Consider the following 16,804-nt stretch of genomic DNA (forward strand, 5'->3'; position numbering starts at 1 on the left):
CGTCAAAAAGAAGGAAAAGGAGTGGGTTTTGTGGGGATAGTAACTCACTATCGTTTACTGTCCACGAACGAGCTGTGGAATTCAATTGCAGAAAAAAGGCTTTTTCAGCTTGAATGCAATCAATAGATCTCGTGCCATGTCTCATTTAGTCTCATTATTCCTTCTGAGATGGTTTGACTTTGGAAGATGCTCCTGAGTGCCAGGGACACACCAGCATTTTCAGCTACAGCAGGCAAATGGGGAGGAAGGGAAGGTGAGCTGAGATATTATCAGCGTCAACAGCTTCTGTGCTTTAATGATTGTTTCCAAAGCTTCAATCCCAGCTCACCTTAATGAGGTTTTCCAGAAGCGTTTTACAGATCAGCTTCTTGTCATTTTTAGAGATCTCCCTCTTTTTCATAAGAACTCGATACCTATTGAAAAAGTCATGGTAGGACCACCTGAAAGCAAAGCACAGATAAAATTAAACAGGGCACTGGGTTTCATTTATTTAGCTAATGTTTAGAATTAGAGCTTAAATAAACCAAACCTCGAATCTAAACCTCTTCACGTTTGGAGGAGAGAGAAGGAGAGTGGGGTTTAAAATCAGGTCTGAACCCAACCCCCACTGGTTCTGGACTGGGTTGGAAGGTGCTTCCCCTCCCTCCTTCCCCCACTCTGCCATCAGTTATATTGGATCAGGTATATTTAAAATCACAAAGGAGGATGAGTGATCTGGAAAGATTTATATCAGACAGGACCAAAGTATCACAAGAACAGCTAGCCAGATTTCTGCATCATTCATGTGAACCTCAACCTCGGCCCTGATATGGTGTTAAATGCAATCACCAGCCTAACTCTAATTTGGGTCTAAATGTTAAGGCTCCTCTCTGATCTTAAGTGTTCCAGAAAGTTTCCCACTTGATTATGACACAGACACACTCAATTTGGTGCTGACGACGCCCAAATAATCACAAGAACCTTTCTTCCTTCTAACCGGAAAGCATTGCCATAGCACAATTGCAGAACTAGAATTTACAGTATCTGCATTAGAGGGATTTATGGAAATACCATTCAGCCAAAAAAGTACCCCACATTGAGAGACAGATGTAAAATAAGGAGGAGCACTTTTCTTTTTTTTTTTTTTTTGCTTTTTTGTTCAGGAACTACGACTCTTTGGGACATGCAGGATGCATATTTGAGATAATTTTTGCCCTGGGTTACTTTAGAAACAGCAGACGAGGATATAGTTCCTCTTGTTTTGTGTTACCATGCCATAGCAGAACAGATTTGTCTTTCAATTAATTATTAAGCCTTCAGATTAGTGCTGCCTGAAATTATCCATGGATCAAATGCCCAGAACTATTCCCTAGAATATGAGAGTGAAAATGTTCACCTTACAAAGCAAGCAAAAAAAGAAAGAATGTTAAAAAAGTCCCATATAAAAGAACAGCAAACAAATAGGGTACTACCTGTAGCCAAATTAATTTACAGATCATGTTTCTCTAAAGACATTGCCAGGCAGATAAAGGCACATTATGAAAATATATTTTGTACACAGGGATGCCCTTGAAACATTTCAATTATGAATGTTTAATGTCTGTAAGGTTTAGCAGCTGTGATATTACACAAAACTGGTACAAAATTGCAGTATGTAATAGTCAGCTCAGAGGAACAAAAAAGCAGAAGTGAAAATTCAGGAATATTTAAGTGATAACCAAAATGGCTTCTGGCTAGATGAGGTAATATATATATGGCTGAACTGATCTCAGAAATTCTAAAGGACCAGTTCATTTGTGTCAGAAGTCAGATTCCAAATTTTTGTTTTATATGATATACACATACACACAGAGACATTCTTCCTTCAAGGGATAGATTATATATACTGGTAATTATTGTAAAGGAAGGATGGCTCTATGTATTTCATAAGCCACAAAAGGTGAACATTTAAAATAACCAGTTAGCACTGGCAACACTAATCGCTATTCTTGAGAGGATTTTACTATTTTTCCTGAAGGTAATAACTCTGAGCGGATGAATTTGAAAACATCTGAATGTTTGCAGACACCAGGCTTAGGTTATGGATGCATCACAGACTGTCCTAGATGAGGAATTCAATTGCTCAAGTGAATCCTGCTATTCAGTCAGCACTGACAGAATTGTGTTAATCCCCAATTTCTGGGTTTAGTCTAAAATGCCAGACTCAAATCAAACTGGACACTCACTTGTTTTGGTCCATGATTGTTCAAAATTAATTCACTTGTTCTTGCGTTACATTTCATAGAAAAATTTCAGGGTAATTTTCCCCAGATTAGATACGAGTTAAACTAATTGAAATCCTTGCCATCAAAACCCATACATCTCTGACTTTATTTATTGAAGGAGAAACCTCAAGACAAATTCCTGGTGATTAAGGGGAAAAAATCAAATCCTCTTTGACATGTCTGTCACTGGCAATGTAGGGCTTCCACCTAGGTTGGAATGGCTGAGTTGAGGCATGCTATTTAGTAGATCTTTAAAAGTTGAAAACAAATTCTTCCAAGAAATTGAACTTGAAGACCAGAAGTAGGGAGACAAAATGAAGACAGAGGAGAGCTTTCATGCCGTATTTTCGTTGTTGCTGTAAAGCTATCTAGGCATGTCAATACAAACAAAAATGTCCAGTCCAGACTAGGTGGTGACATTAAGGGTATACGTACACTGCAATTAAAAACCTGCAGCAGGCCCCATGGCAGCTGACTCAGGCTCAGGTGCGGGTTAAGTGACTGTTTAATTGCAGTGTAAATGTTCAGACTTGTGCTGGAACCCTGGCTCCAGGAGCTTGTGAGATGGGAGAGTCCCAGAACTTGGGCTGCAGTTTGAATCCAAATGTCTACACCACAATTAAGCAGCCCATTCAGCCCAAGCCCCACAAGTCTGAGTCAGCTGCCATGGGCCAGCCACACGTGTCTAATGTAGACATACCCTATAACAAAAAAAAATAGATAGAATTGGGTTGAGGAGATGGGGTTTAGAGTTTGTGGTGAAGGGCAAGTCAGGAGTGGGTGTTCAGATTTGATGGTGCCAAAAATAAAATAAACTCTTGCAAAATTTTGGTCCAAAGCAGCAGAAATACCACAAGATTTCTCTCATATCCTCAGCCAGAAAACTGGGCAATTCCAGTTTTGGAACTGAACCGGGACAAAAACCTACTGAGACAGGTTTGGCGAGTCAAACGCAAACGCCCCATCACCAAAATTTGCAGCAGGGTGGATATGACAGCTTCAGCTCATTGCTGAACAAGGGAAATTCTACCTGGTAAAGAATAAGGATCAAACATTGGAAGTTAATTGTTGCTAATATGTGGCATTTATAGTGCTTGATATGTTCCAAGCACTTTCTAAATAATAAATAGTAAGTATTTAATCCTCACAACACCCTCTGCATGGCAGGCAAATATCATGAGCAACGTAGCACGGGGCAAGAATATTGTAGTGGTTGGGACACTGGCCTGAGACTCAGGAGACCCAGGTTCAATTCCCTGCTCTGACACAGACTCTCCATATGACGTTGGGCAAGTCACTTGGTCCATCTGGCTCCAGGCACCAGCTAAGGAAGCAGGTGCTTAGGGTGGCCAATACAAAGGGGCGGCACTCCCTCTGCTATTGGGGCGGCACGCCTGGATCTTCAGTGGGAATTCGGCCGTGGGTCCCTCTCTTCCTCTTTGAGCTGCCGCAGAAGAGGAAGAGAAGGAGTAGAGAACCCACCGCCGAACGGCCGCCGAAGAATGGAGCGGCGCGATTGAGGGGCAGCCGAAGTGCTGCTGATCGGCTCCCCACCGCCGGTTGGGGTGGCAGAAAACCTGGAGCCAGTCCTGGTCTGGGCTGCAGTTTTGTATGCATCTCACAGGGGTGTTGTAAAGACTGTGAGGCACTCAGATACTAAGAAAAAGGATAAAGTACCTTCAATATATTGTACAGCATGGAAACTGAATCAGACGGTTCTAAGATGTGCTCCAGAGTCAGAGCTGTTTTCTACATCCATGCTTAAATCACTAGACCACGCCTCCTTCCATGCATTCACAAATTGACCATGTACCAAATTCTTACAAATATACTACAACTGAGCATTCTGAATCGGCTGGGCCCATGACTTCATTCAGGCCACCGGTATTAGCCATAGATTCAGTAGTACTCTTAAAAACTGGGTGTCATTAATACTTAAATGCTGAGAGGATAAGAGAACAACTATGAAAGATAAAGTCTTGTCTTATAAAGTTCTCAAGTTCAAAAATTCATAAAAGAGTATTTTGTTAGTGTTGATGGAGCAACACATTGCTTCAATTCTTATTTTCTCTAGATTAATCTTCATTGTAACCAGCTTCTAAAAAGAAGACAAATGGTTTTATAGTGGAGAGACATGTTCCATACTTTAAACATAAAAGCTGATGATGGATACACTCTTCATTTCTCTAGGACAGCACATTCATCACAGTGGTTTATGTACATAATAATGAACATATTTCTTAACTACTGCGTAGCATTTCAAATTGGATGATACATTTTCATTTTACATCAAATACTTGCAGAACACAGGGTTTCATGAAAATGATAAATACGGCAAAGCATATCCTATATCAAAGATGGGGAAACTGCCAAGCTCTTTCTTGTAGTGGAGTTTATTATTTTCTTTATATGGTCTGCAGAACACTGAAAAACTGTCTTCAACTTTTTAAGAACTGGGTGAAAAGTCACCGTACAAACAAAACCTATTCAGAGTAGTGACTATGGGAGTGCCACAGTGACAAAAGCAAAAAATTTAATGTCAAAATATTGGCTATTTCTTTCCAAGACATTTCACTGCCGGAAATACCCCTTGTAAAGAAATGTTGGCAAAATATATTTTGCCAACATGATGTACAAGGAAAAGTTGCCTTGTATATTAAAAATGTATACACTTGGACTGAGGTTGAGATGGAAATAGGAGACAGACTTGTTGAAAGTCTATGGGTAAGGATAAAAAACAAGTCATGGAAGGGGTCTACTACAGACCACCTAACCAGGAAGACGAGAAGCAGGTGGATTTTTTAAACCACTAACAAAATCAACCAAAGCACAGGACTTCGTGGTGACGGAAAACAGGTCACAGATTATCCAACAAGTTCTTGGAATGTATTGGAGACAATTTTTTAGTTCAGAAGGTGGAGAAAGCTACTAAAGGAGAGGCTGTTCTAGATTTGATTTTGACAAATAGGGAGGAACTGGTTGAGAATTTGAAAGTGGAAGTCAGCTTAGGTGAAAGTGATCATGGAATGGTAGAGTTCATGATCCTAAGGAATGGGAGGGGGGAAAACAGCACAATAAAGACAATGGATTTCAAGAAGGCAGACTTTAGCAAACTCAGGGAGTTGGTAGATAAGATCCTATGGGAAACAATTCTAAGGGGAAAAACAGTTCAAGAGAGTTGGCAGTTTTTCAAAGAGACATTATTAACAGCACAAAAGCAAACTATCCCACTGCATAAGAAAGATAGGCAATATGGCAAGAGACCACCCTGGTTCAATGATCTTCAATGATCTAAAACTCAAAAAAAGAGTCCTACAAAAAGTAGAAACTAGGTGAAATGACAAAGGGTGACTATAAACAAGTAACACAAGTATATAGGGACAAAATTAGAAAGGCCAAAGCACAAAACGAGATTAAACTAGGTAGAGACATAAAGGGCAACAAGAAAACATTCTACAAATAGAAGCAAGAAGACAACCAAGGACAGAGTATGCCTGTTACTCATTGAGGCGGGAAAAACAATAACACAAAATGTGGAAATGGCAGAAGTGCTAAATGACTTTTTGTTGTTTCAGTTTTCACCAAAAAGGTTAGTAGCAATTGGACATCTAACATAGCGAATGCTAGTGAAAACGAGGTAGGATCAGAGGCTAAAATAGGGAAAGAACACGTTAAAAATTCCTTAGACAAATTAGATGTCTTCAAGTCATCAGAGCCTGACAAAATACAGCCTAGAATACTCAACGAGCTGACTGAGGAAATATCTTAGCCATTAGTGATTGTCTTCCAAAAGTCATGGAAGATGGGAGAGATTCCAGAGGACTGGAAAAGGCCAAATATAGTGCCTATCTATAAAAAGGGAAATAAGGACAAGCCCAGGTAATTACAGATCAGTCTGCTTAACTTGAGTACCAGGAAAGATAATGGAGCAAATAATTAAGCAATCAATTTGCGAACACCAAGAAAATAATAAGGTGATAAGTAACAGCCAGCATGTATTTGCCAAGAACAAATCATGTCAAACTAACATAATAGCTGTCTTTGACAGGGTAACAAGCCTGGTGGATGGGGGGCGGGGAAGTGGTAGACATGGTATATTTTGACTTTAGTGAGACTTCTGATAATATCTCGCATGACCTTCTTGTAAACAAACTAGGGAAATATAATCTAGATGGAGGTAAACTTGATAATTGGTTGTCGAAATCTACGTATAGAACTCACCACCAATCTGAGGGCTTGTGCATCGCTTCCTTACAGTCTGCCCTGAGTTTGGTACTCGTGCTCTTGAGCCACTGCAGCACTGTTTGATATGAGGCTAAAGCTTTCTTTGCCTTGTGAGTTTTTCAGTGTAAGAGCCGTTGTGTGTGTACAGTGCCTTTCACAAGGGACCCCTGATCTGTGTCTGGGCCTTTAGGAACTACTGAAGTTCAGTTACAAATAAATATTTTTTATATCTTTTTCAAATAGATAAACACATCTAAAGACTCTTATAGACTAGACTGCATGGGCCTAATACTGGACACCTAGTGCAAAACTGGAGAAATCAGACCTTATACAAGGGATTTCTGTTGGGAGGTGGGTGGGTAATCAATTCTCTCCTTCAATCACTGGGAACAGAGAACCACTGAAGCTGCTCTGAAGCCACTAAGAGAACCCATGCGCAACCATAAATTCAGAGATCCACCTGCTCCGGGTGAGTATTTATGCCAGCTGATCAGTGTAGTCACAGAACCAAGATCCCTCTGCTGTGCTGCAGAACAGCACCACGTGGCTTGCTGTGGCATGTACTCCCCTTGGTGTCCCCCTTCATAAAGCAGCCCTGGCTGTTCCACTACGTCTTAGGGCCTTCCACACATAGGAGGGCAGAAGCAGGATTTGGCCCTACTGACGCCTTCATAAACATGATTTTAAAGGTGCCTGGCTCATTTTGAGTTATTTTCCCCATTGTTTAATCTTAGAGATCACAGAAATTTAGGCATCCTCATCTTACCGGTAGCTGATATAGATCCCTTTATGGAAAAATCTTAGAGAATTTAATAGGGTGGAGCCAATAGTTAAATAGGTTACACCACCTTCTATAATTCTAGAGAAGGGACGTAAATTTCTATTACATTCTACAGCATGCTTCTAAAGTTTCATAGAAAAGATACAATTTTCTCTCAATTTCTACAGAATTTTTCCATAAAGATCCACCCGAGTGAACTAGAGCAGACAGCAGGCCTTCCTGTTTTCAGTATTTGTTTGTCCAAAGGTATGGCTGGAATTCCTTCTGGATGTCAGAAAGCACCAGGAAAATCAAATAATTGGCAGTGAGGCTACTATAACAGCTGACATAAATTCTCAGGATCTATTTCTTGCTGCTTATAAGCATGCAAGGGTTGTGAGTGAACTTTCAGGTAGCACATTTCTCCGAAAGGACAGTGACAGGGCGTTGAACATCCCGGTTAATTGACTATTTTGGAAGCATATTTATAAGTCCTTTGTTCCATATAAAAAGGCTGATCGCTATGCTGACATTAACACAAAACTGCTCAGCAATAAAGCAGACCTGATGCATTTTCAAAATTATTTGCCCTTGTCATCCTCAGGCCTAATTTAGAGTTTCAGCTTTTGAATTTACTGGGCTCTAAAATATAATTTCAAGCTCAAATCTTATCAACGAAGCTCAAATTACCTCCTTCCTTCCTTCCTTAATTTTAATGCAAAAAGTTTGATGCCTGATATTCTTATGATACGTGGACTTTAACAATGGTTTAAAAGATTCATTCCCTCCATGTGCATACACTGAAACAAACATCTACATTTTTTGGCTGAATTGCTTTTATATCAGGTATCTGAAGCCTGAAAACAAAGAAATACATGTAGGCCCTGTGGGGACCTTTTCTAGAGTGAGCTTTGGTGGCTGCAGGGGGAATCCTTCCTAATAGGCAACATTTACTTCTGAACAAGAATAACACGTTTAGAACTATAACCAGCCTAGGAAAAACTCCATTATTGTTTCTTGTTGTTCATCTCCATATGGGATCAAATCCAGATTCCTATCAATTTCTTACTATCCACACGCAGCATTTTTAGAGATTTTATTGTTTGTGGTTCCTTGCTAATTAACATAACCATGTGAAATTATTTCTCAGTGCCAGGTTGAACGCACCAAGTGTAACTCTGAGCTCAAGAAACAGAACATACTCTATGGCTGGTTTATATTTCAGCTTGTGGCTTGACAATGAACTTCTCAGAATTGAAGATTTCAGGAGTGGGTGGGATTTTTGTAAAGCAAACATCTTTTTTGAAAGAGAACAGTGCTTTTTTCCCCTCCAGGTGCCAAATTCACTGAATAAACTGTGTGGTATAGTATAACACAAGGTGTCTTTGGCAGTACAGTACCTGGATGGGTAGCCAGCTGCACTGATACGGATGGTTTCCAACACACCACAGGCTCTTAGCTGCTGGACTGCTCTCTTTGGATCAAATCTGCAATTACAAGTCATAATGATACAGATGAGCACAGTTTCCCACTCCATGCACAAAATGAAAAGAAACCTAGCAGCAGAGTATCCGGAGGCAATGACAAGAATATTTACATTGGCAACCTTTCCAATACAGCTGGATTCCATTTCTGCCTATATACACAGCACGTACAGAAAGAAACTCTGCCAATTACTATCTCCTGCATGTTGGGAGAGCTCAATTAGCTGTGGCTTGGAACTCCTTGACTGGAATTCTTTGAGCAGGTGGATTAACGTGCGACCTATGCAGCACTGTTAAACGTTTTCAGGAGAAAGAGCTGAGTTGCTGGCTAACAGAAAGATAGACATCAATGGGCAGAAAGAGGGATGTGATGACTGCACCACAACATAGCCTATGATAACAGTACAAAGTGCTTTTCTGCACAGCCAGAAAACCCATTCATCTGAGGTCTATAAGATGCTACATTTTGTAACAACAGTGTAATAAGGCTCTGCTGTAAAGGGCAATGAAATTCTAGGGAAGACAACATCAACTTCAACTTCAATATGAAAAAACATTCTATACGATCAATACTATTACAGTTAATACCAAACAAAGTAATGATCAGATCCCACTTAGCTGGCTTTGGAAACCATATGAATTTAATGTGGTTTAGGAGCTTTAATCTTCATATCAATGGAACTTTGCTATCTTAGAAAGCACAGGGCCATATTCTATTTTGGTTCTGGGCACTGAACCCACATTGAGATCAGCTGGTGTTCATACAGAACAACATAGTAGACAGAGTCCATTTTCCACACCATGTGCACACAGAGGTCCTGATTCTCCACTCTGGCACCAGACACTGCATTTCAATGGGACTGCACTGGGGTAAAACAGGTGCAACAGAGCAGAGATTCAGAGATTCCAAGGTCAGAATGCACAATTGTGATCATCTAGTCTGACTTCCTGTATATCACAGGCCATAGAACTTCCCCAAATTAATTCCTAGCACACATCTAGAAAAACATCTCATCATGTGATGATGAATGCACCACAACCCCAGTAAATTGTTCCAGTAGTTAATTACCCTCACTGCTAAAAATATTTCACCTTATTTCAAATCTGAATTTGTCTAGCTTCAACTCCCAGACATTGGATCATATTATATAGATTTGTCTGCTAGATTAAAGTGCCCATTATTAAATATCTGTTCCCCATGAAGGTACTTACAGACTGTAATCAAGTCACCCCTTAACTTTCTCTTTGTTAAACTAAATAGATGGAGCTCCTCAAGTCTATCACGATGAGGCACGTTTTCTAATTATGTAAGCATTCTTGTGGCTCTTCTCCGAATCCTCTCCAATTTATCAACATCTTTCTGGACTTGTGCAGACCAAACTGGACACAGTATTCTAACAGAGGTCACACCGGTGCCAAATACAGAGGTTAAAGAACCTCTCTATTCCTCAAGATTCCAATTTATGCATCCAGGGATTGCATTAGTTCTTTTGGCCAGAGTGTCACCCTGGGAGTTTGTGTTCAGCTGATTATCTATCACAATCTCCAAAATGTTTTCAGAGTGTCTGCTTTCCAGGATAGAGTCCCTCATCCTATATGTATGACCTATGTTCTTTGCTCATAGATGTATACATTTAGCCACATTAAAAACGCATATTGTTTGCTTGTGCCCAGATTAGCAAGTGATTCATATCATTCTGTATCAGTGACCTGTCCTCTATTATTTACTAGTCCCCCAATTTGTGTGTCATCTGCAAACTTTATCAGTCATGATTTTATGTTTTCTTCAAATTAATTGATAAAAATATTAAATAAAGTAGGGCCAAGAACTGATCCCTGCGAGACCTAGAAACACACCCGCTCAGTGATGATCCCTCATTTACAATTACATTTTGACACCTATCAGTCAGCCAGCTTTTAATCTGTTTAATGTGTGCCATGTTAATTTTAGATTATTTTTCTCTTTTAATCAAAATAGTGTGTGGTACCAAGTCAAATGCCTTACAGACGTCTATGTCTATTACATCAACATTGTTAACTTTATCAACGAAACTTGTAATCTCATGAACAAAAGATATCAACTTCGTTGACAGCACCTATTTTCAATAAACCTATGTTGATTGGCATTAATTATATTACCCTCCTTTAACTCTATATTGATTAAGTCTTGTATCTGCAGCTTCATTATTTGCCTGGGATTGATGTCAGACTGACAGACCTGTAATTATCCAGGTCATCCCGTTTACCCTTTTTAAATATTGGCACATCATTAACTTTCTTCCAGTCTTCTAGAACTTCCACAGTTCTCCAAGACTTATTGAAGATCAACATTAATGGTCCAGTGAGGCCCTCAGCCATCTCTTTTAAAACTCTTGGATGCAAGTTAGCTGGACCTGCTGATGTAAAAGGGTCTAACTTTAATAGCTGCTGTTTAACATCCTCCTGAGATACCAGTGGAATGGAAAGAGTGCTTTCATCATCATACATTATGACATCATCTGCTTTTTCCCAAATACAAATTTTCCCAAATTCAGAAACAGCCCCATAATTCTCAGCACCATTAGTACCACGAATTGCCACACTCTGGCCCTGTAAGGTACTTGGATTGGAAACTATACACACGCTATTTTGATGGACAACCTTACAGAGGCATACAGATGCCTCTGGGTAGCATCTGTTTATTTCAGGCACTACCCTAGCTGCGTGTGGTAAGGTGGCACTGCTCACAAAGGGGAAAACAGGTCCCTATATGTATGTTGGGATTCTGAATGTCCCTAATGTTTCAATCTGGAGATCAAGAATTCATGAACATTTTTTAAATTGCTCAGCTGCGCTAGAGAAGTGTAAGAAATATACCTCTGCTATTTTCCACATTTTTAAACTCAGCAGTACTGTCAAGTCCACAGCGAGTTATCCATTATAATACCACAAAGAAAAAGAGCAGAAGTTTAACCTGTCACTCACTCCAGTCAGGAATCCAAGGGGGTACAATTTTAATAATAATAAATAATAGCAATGTTAGCAACTTTCATCCTGGAGGATCCCAAAGCAATTTATACTATATATAAAGAGATTTCTTCAAAATGTAGCCACCTGGTCTAAACCATAGTCACCTTGCAGGTGGATCATAGCAATCAGTCTTCACCCGTAACACTATTCAGCATAGGAAGAGTCAAAAAATCTCTCCAACTAAACTATACAGGGAACTTTGCGTCAGTAGATTATATTGTTTAGTCTGCAGAAGAGAAGACTGAGGGGGGATTTGATAGCTGCTTTCAACTACCTGAAAGGGGGTTCCAAAAAGGATGGATCTAGACTATTCTCAGTGGCAGCAGATGACAGAACAAGGAGTAATGGTCTCAAGTTGCAGTGGGGGAGGTTTAGGTTGGATATTAGGAAAACAATTTTTACTAAGAGTGTGGTAAAGCACTGGAATGGGTTACCTCGGGAAGTGGTGGAATCTCCATCCTTAGAGGTTTTTAAGGTCAGGCTTGACAAAGCCGTGGCTGGGATAATTTAGTTGGGGATTGGTCCTGCTTTGAGCAGGGGGTTGGACTAGATGACCTCCTGAGGTCCCTTCCAACCCTGATATTCTATGATTCTATAATATTCACTCAAAATAACATTTGGCCAAGTTACTTGAGTTAACTCTCTCTTCTCTAGCAAAAAAATTCTCTGGGGTCTATGACGTCAAGAACTTGGCATTCCAATTCAACGTTAAGCAACTTTCAGTATGATGTACGGTAGGAGTTATGAACACAACTCCTAGGTGTAGCTACTTGGAATTGTAGTTGTAACCACTCTTTACATTTCACTACACTAAAAATAAATACCTACATAAATAAAAATACTCTAGAATAAAAGATCACACAGATGAGGCTGTTACCACTTCTCACATTAGCTGGATCAATGAATAACTAAACATTAAGGAAATAATAATAAATTTACCACTCACTTCTTTTTTTCTTGACTTGGGAGGCAGAAAGGTCTAGTGGATTGAACATGGGACCAGGAGCTATAATTCATGAGTTCTGCCATGGACTCAATGTATGCTCTTGAGCAAATCAATTAGGCCAAAATTTTCAGAAGAGCTTAAAGCTAGCCATCTACGTCCATATTTAGGCACCTAAACAAGTGGTCTGAGCACCCAGCAACTTCCACTGAAATCAAGTGTTCCATGGAGGAAGTCATTGGGAGCTTGAAAATGACGCTACCTATTTAAGTACCTAAATGTGGATTTAGGATCTTAACTTTAGGCTCATACTTTTGAAAATCCTGGCCTTAACCTTTCGTTGCCTCAGTTTCTTCATCTATAAATCACACATACAATTACTTGCTTACCTAACCTGAATGTTGGGAAAAACTGAGTTAACATTTGTATAGCACTTTGAAAATGGAAAGGATAAGCTGTGAAATGTGAACTGCAGGATCTTAAGTTGCTGGCAATAAGGCTTAATACTAGTTAGGATTCCTGGATCACCAGTACCAGACAAGTAGACTCCTCTGAGGCAGGTTGGAGATCCTGATCTCTAGCAAGGGGGTAGTGACATGAATAAACCTCAACCAGTGTTTTCCAGTTGACAAACAGGGAGTGCAACGTCAACCATCCCACCCCAGAGTATTTTCTTGTGGTGCCTGCTGTTTTCAGGATATGATGTACACAATGGGCATACGGACACCTGCACTGCGAATGAGATTCATGTGCGCTTTCAGGCTGGAAGAAGAATTCTTGGATCTACTTTGGTTTTCCCTTTGTTTTGAAAACTTCAGTTTGGAAACTCCGCAGTTGCCTCTTAGGAAGCATTACATCAAACACTGCAGCATCACCATTCCGGGACCATGCCTAGAGAGACTAGAACAGCCAGTCACACTTGTATGCCTGCAACTTGTTTCAGTTTTGCACCTGTAATCATGTGTAGGTACAACTGATGTCATTTAGAATTTGATGATTAGTTACTTGACCACACCTTAAGACTATTTATAAATGGGCATCAGTTGTACCCTGAATACTTGGGGGGAAATGGGAATGCAAAATTGAAGGTGAAAAATTGAATACTCAGCTAAGGCTGGGCTGAAAATTGAGCCATGTGGACAGATGAGTCTCACAGCTCCCTGATTGGAAAGACTAGATCATTTCACCTTGGAGGCTACTTCGCTTCCACTCTCAGGGGTTAGAAAATACTTCCATGACATAATCTGTTTGGCATTTGCCGGTGTAGGTGAATGTTATGCCATTTTGTAGATACAAATTGGCTACAAGATTTTAAAATTGGCTCTGAGTGGCAGTTGTGTTAGAATAAAACCTGACTTGTGGAATTATAGATCACATCAGCAAACAAACGTTCGTTCCTTATCACTCTGATACTATAGGAGACCTATGTGCTTATACAATCCTATTAATAACTTCAAGAACTACTCCATCATGGTTTTCTACTGTCTCCAACAGCAGCCTCTAGCAGGCCCTTTAGAAGACACCTAAAAGGGAGCAACCTTGGGTCCTTTTAATCAATGGCAAAATTCCACTGACTTAAATAGAACAGAATTGGGCCAAAATACATTCTTCCAAATGGTAATACAGAAAAGCTGTATCAGCTCACTATAATTATTTGTCCATCTTATTTAAACTGCGTGTGTACTCCTCGTAACTGCTGTGGGAGATCAGGTCATCTCCTCAATCAAAATTCTATCACTCACACAACTGGACTACTGTATCAGCTGATATGAATCATGTTTTTGGACTTCTATTAAAACAAATACGTAAACGGAACAAAAAATACCCCAGGCACAAACAAAGTGCTTTCAGTGGAAATTTAAGGAAGTAAGCCACAATAGTTGCTTATCCTGTCTTTTCATTTCTCTCCCTCTGCTACTATTCATTGTTTATCACTGTATCTGTGCAATTTAACACTAATGTGTTGTGAGCTTCTAAGATATAACTTGATCAGACGCTATTGCAAAAGCAATAATACTGCATCGTATTGGACTGGGATATTGTATGTGGTTAGTCTGGGTCAGTGTAGCAGCAGCCGAGTATATTTGCTAGTGTGGGCTGCATTTTTCTCCCATTCTATAGCACTTGGAGAATACCACACTTCTAATATGTTCAACCATTAAAACAAAATAAACCAAGAGGCGTATCTTCAATCAACAGGAGACCCTGATTATGGGACAACAGTTCTTAGAATTATCTGTTACAGAATTTGAAATTCTTAACTTTAACTAGTCATGCAACAAATTCCAAGCACTCAAAACTACTGTGCTGTAGTATAAACCCCTATGATAGGTAATCCCAGTAAACTAGTAATAGTCTTTCAGAACCCACCAGTAACTGTACACCCTCAACTCCTCTTGAAATCAGCAGGGCTTGAGGGAGATCAAAGGCTTAGAGCACATTTTAGAAGAACCATTTTGTAAAAGGACATGTCACTTTTAAGAGGAATGGAACTCCAAATATTTTAATGTATAGAGACTTTTCAGCCCTTTTTACTATTAAGCGCTAGAGCAGCTAGATATGTTGGCTTATCTTAAAGTGGAACTTACTTGAATGGAAGTTTCTCATCATTTGGCTTGATGCAGCGCACGTAGTGTGGAGTAGTAGCATTCAGCGTCTCCATCAATAAATGCAAGGAGTTTCGGAACTGAAAGAGACCAGAACAACAACAAAAAATAATCTACTAATCTTTGAGTGGTGGGGAGGGAAGGGGTGAATTTGGAGTGTTGAAACTCTAAATTAGGGCTGAAGATAAGGGCAAAATTGGAGTATATTCTAAATCAAAGACAAAAGACTACTTTACAAGCAGACATCAGTGATAAGCGGAATCCTGAACCAGCCCATGGGTATGAAAAATATGAATTTTCATATAAACCCAGACTGTACTCTAGAACTCTTGGTTCTACACAAACAAACAAGAGCTACATCAAAGCAATGTTGTAGGACAATACCAAGGGACAATTTTGTGGTTTGAGGCATCATCCCCTCAACTGAGATGTTAAAGGACCCTATCAAGCTCTCTTTGGCAGTTCTACAGAGAGAAGTAAAAAGTATCACTGGCTCTTTAATAGAGAGCAAGATACACTCAAGGTTTAACACCAGCATTTTCAATAAAACATGTTCCAATGAGTCCTGCACCAGCTTTTGTGCTCCTTATTCCATGTCTCAATCATGGCCTATCAAGATAACTGAAGTCAACTCATTTATGGTCTTCCTAAATCCCTCCTCTCTAAACTTCAGGGGGAAAGCCAGATTATTCAGTCCACTCCAATAAGCAGGCCTATCTTAAACTCTCATCATCTTTCACTCTCAGTGGCTTCATCGTAATCTCTGCATCAAAATCAATGTCCTCCTGCCTTCAGGATTCTATTTATGACCTTGACTTCACTTTCCCTCTCTAATCTCACACCCATCTATTCCTTTGACTGCTCATTCTGCTCATCTCTTTTTGCTTTCTCTCCGTCCAGTTCCCTTTACTCTGCACAACTGGAGGTTGCTGGTCTATTTGTGTCACTCTATCTTTGAAACGCTCCTCCTATCACTGGCATGTTGAGCCAGTTTCTCTTTTTCTACCACTTTTTTTCTCCTTTGTATCTTATGGCTGACCCACATGGTAAATAGTTTTGTGACCCAACATCCAAAAGACACCACAGTGCATCGTAACTTTAAATTATTGCTGTAATATCTACACTATCACTGACTATTATAAATAACTGCTCCATGTACTACGGTCACTACACTACTTTTTACTTCATAACTTTGCAAAGGGCTTGGGAAGAACTAGAGAAGGAAAGTTGCTATGTAAAGGACTAGGCTATAAATCCAGTGAAGACTTTACCTGGTGCCCCACGGTTTTCTTGTGCTCTTTGTTGGCAGCTTTCACAACTGGTCTGGCAGAACGGATGCTGATTTTGGGAGCAGCTCCCTTTATGGTAGGAGTAGCAGGCACAGAATCCTTTTCATCTTGAAATAAGTCAGCTACCATTTGATACTAAGAGGGAGACAGGAAGACCATAAGCATCTATGCCATCTATTATGTTTACCAGAGGAATTGCACCCTGAGCCACATTGTAGCGAAGACAACTTGCAGGTGTTCTCAACC

General features: G+C 39.9%; 1 protein-coding gene across 2 annotated transcripts in view; it reads right to left on the reverse strand.

The window, feature by feature from the left end:
* MYO5B (myosin VB) overlaps positions 1-16,804 on the reverse strand; it is a 353,047-nt gene that overhangs the window by 91,747 nt on the left and 244,496 nt on the right. For both annotated transcript variants that reach the window (XM_045022478.1, XM_045022477.1), the window contains exons 15-18: positions 16,541-16,693; positions 15,252-15,349; positions 8,628-8,714; positions 329-440 (exon numbers count right to left, since the gene is read on the reverse strand). In XM_045022478.1, the coding sequence (XP_044878413.1) occupies positions 329-440; positions 8,628-8,714; positions 15,252-15,349; positions 16,541-16,693 (450 nt within the window). The remainder of the gene's footprint in view (positions 1-328; positions 441-8,627; positions 8,715-15,251; positions 15,350-16,540; positions 16,694-16,804) is intronic.

This window comes from Mauremys mutica, chromosome 6 (assembly GCF_020497125.1).
Source record: "Mauremys mutica isolate MM-2020 ecotype Southern chromosome 6, ASM2049712v1, whole genome shotgun sequence".
Taxonomy (NCBI): domain Eukaryota; kingdom Metazoa; phylum Chordata; order Testudines; family Geoemydidae; genus Mauremys; species Mauremys mutica.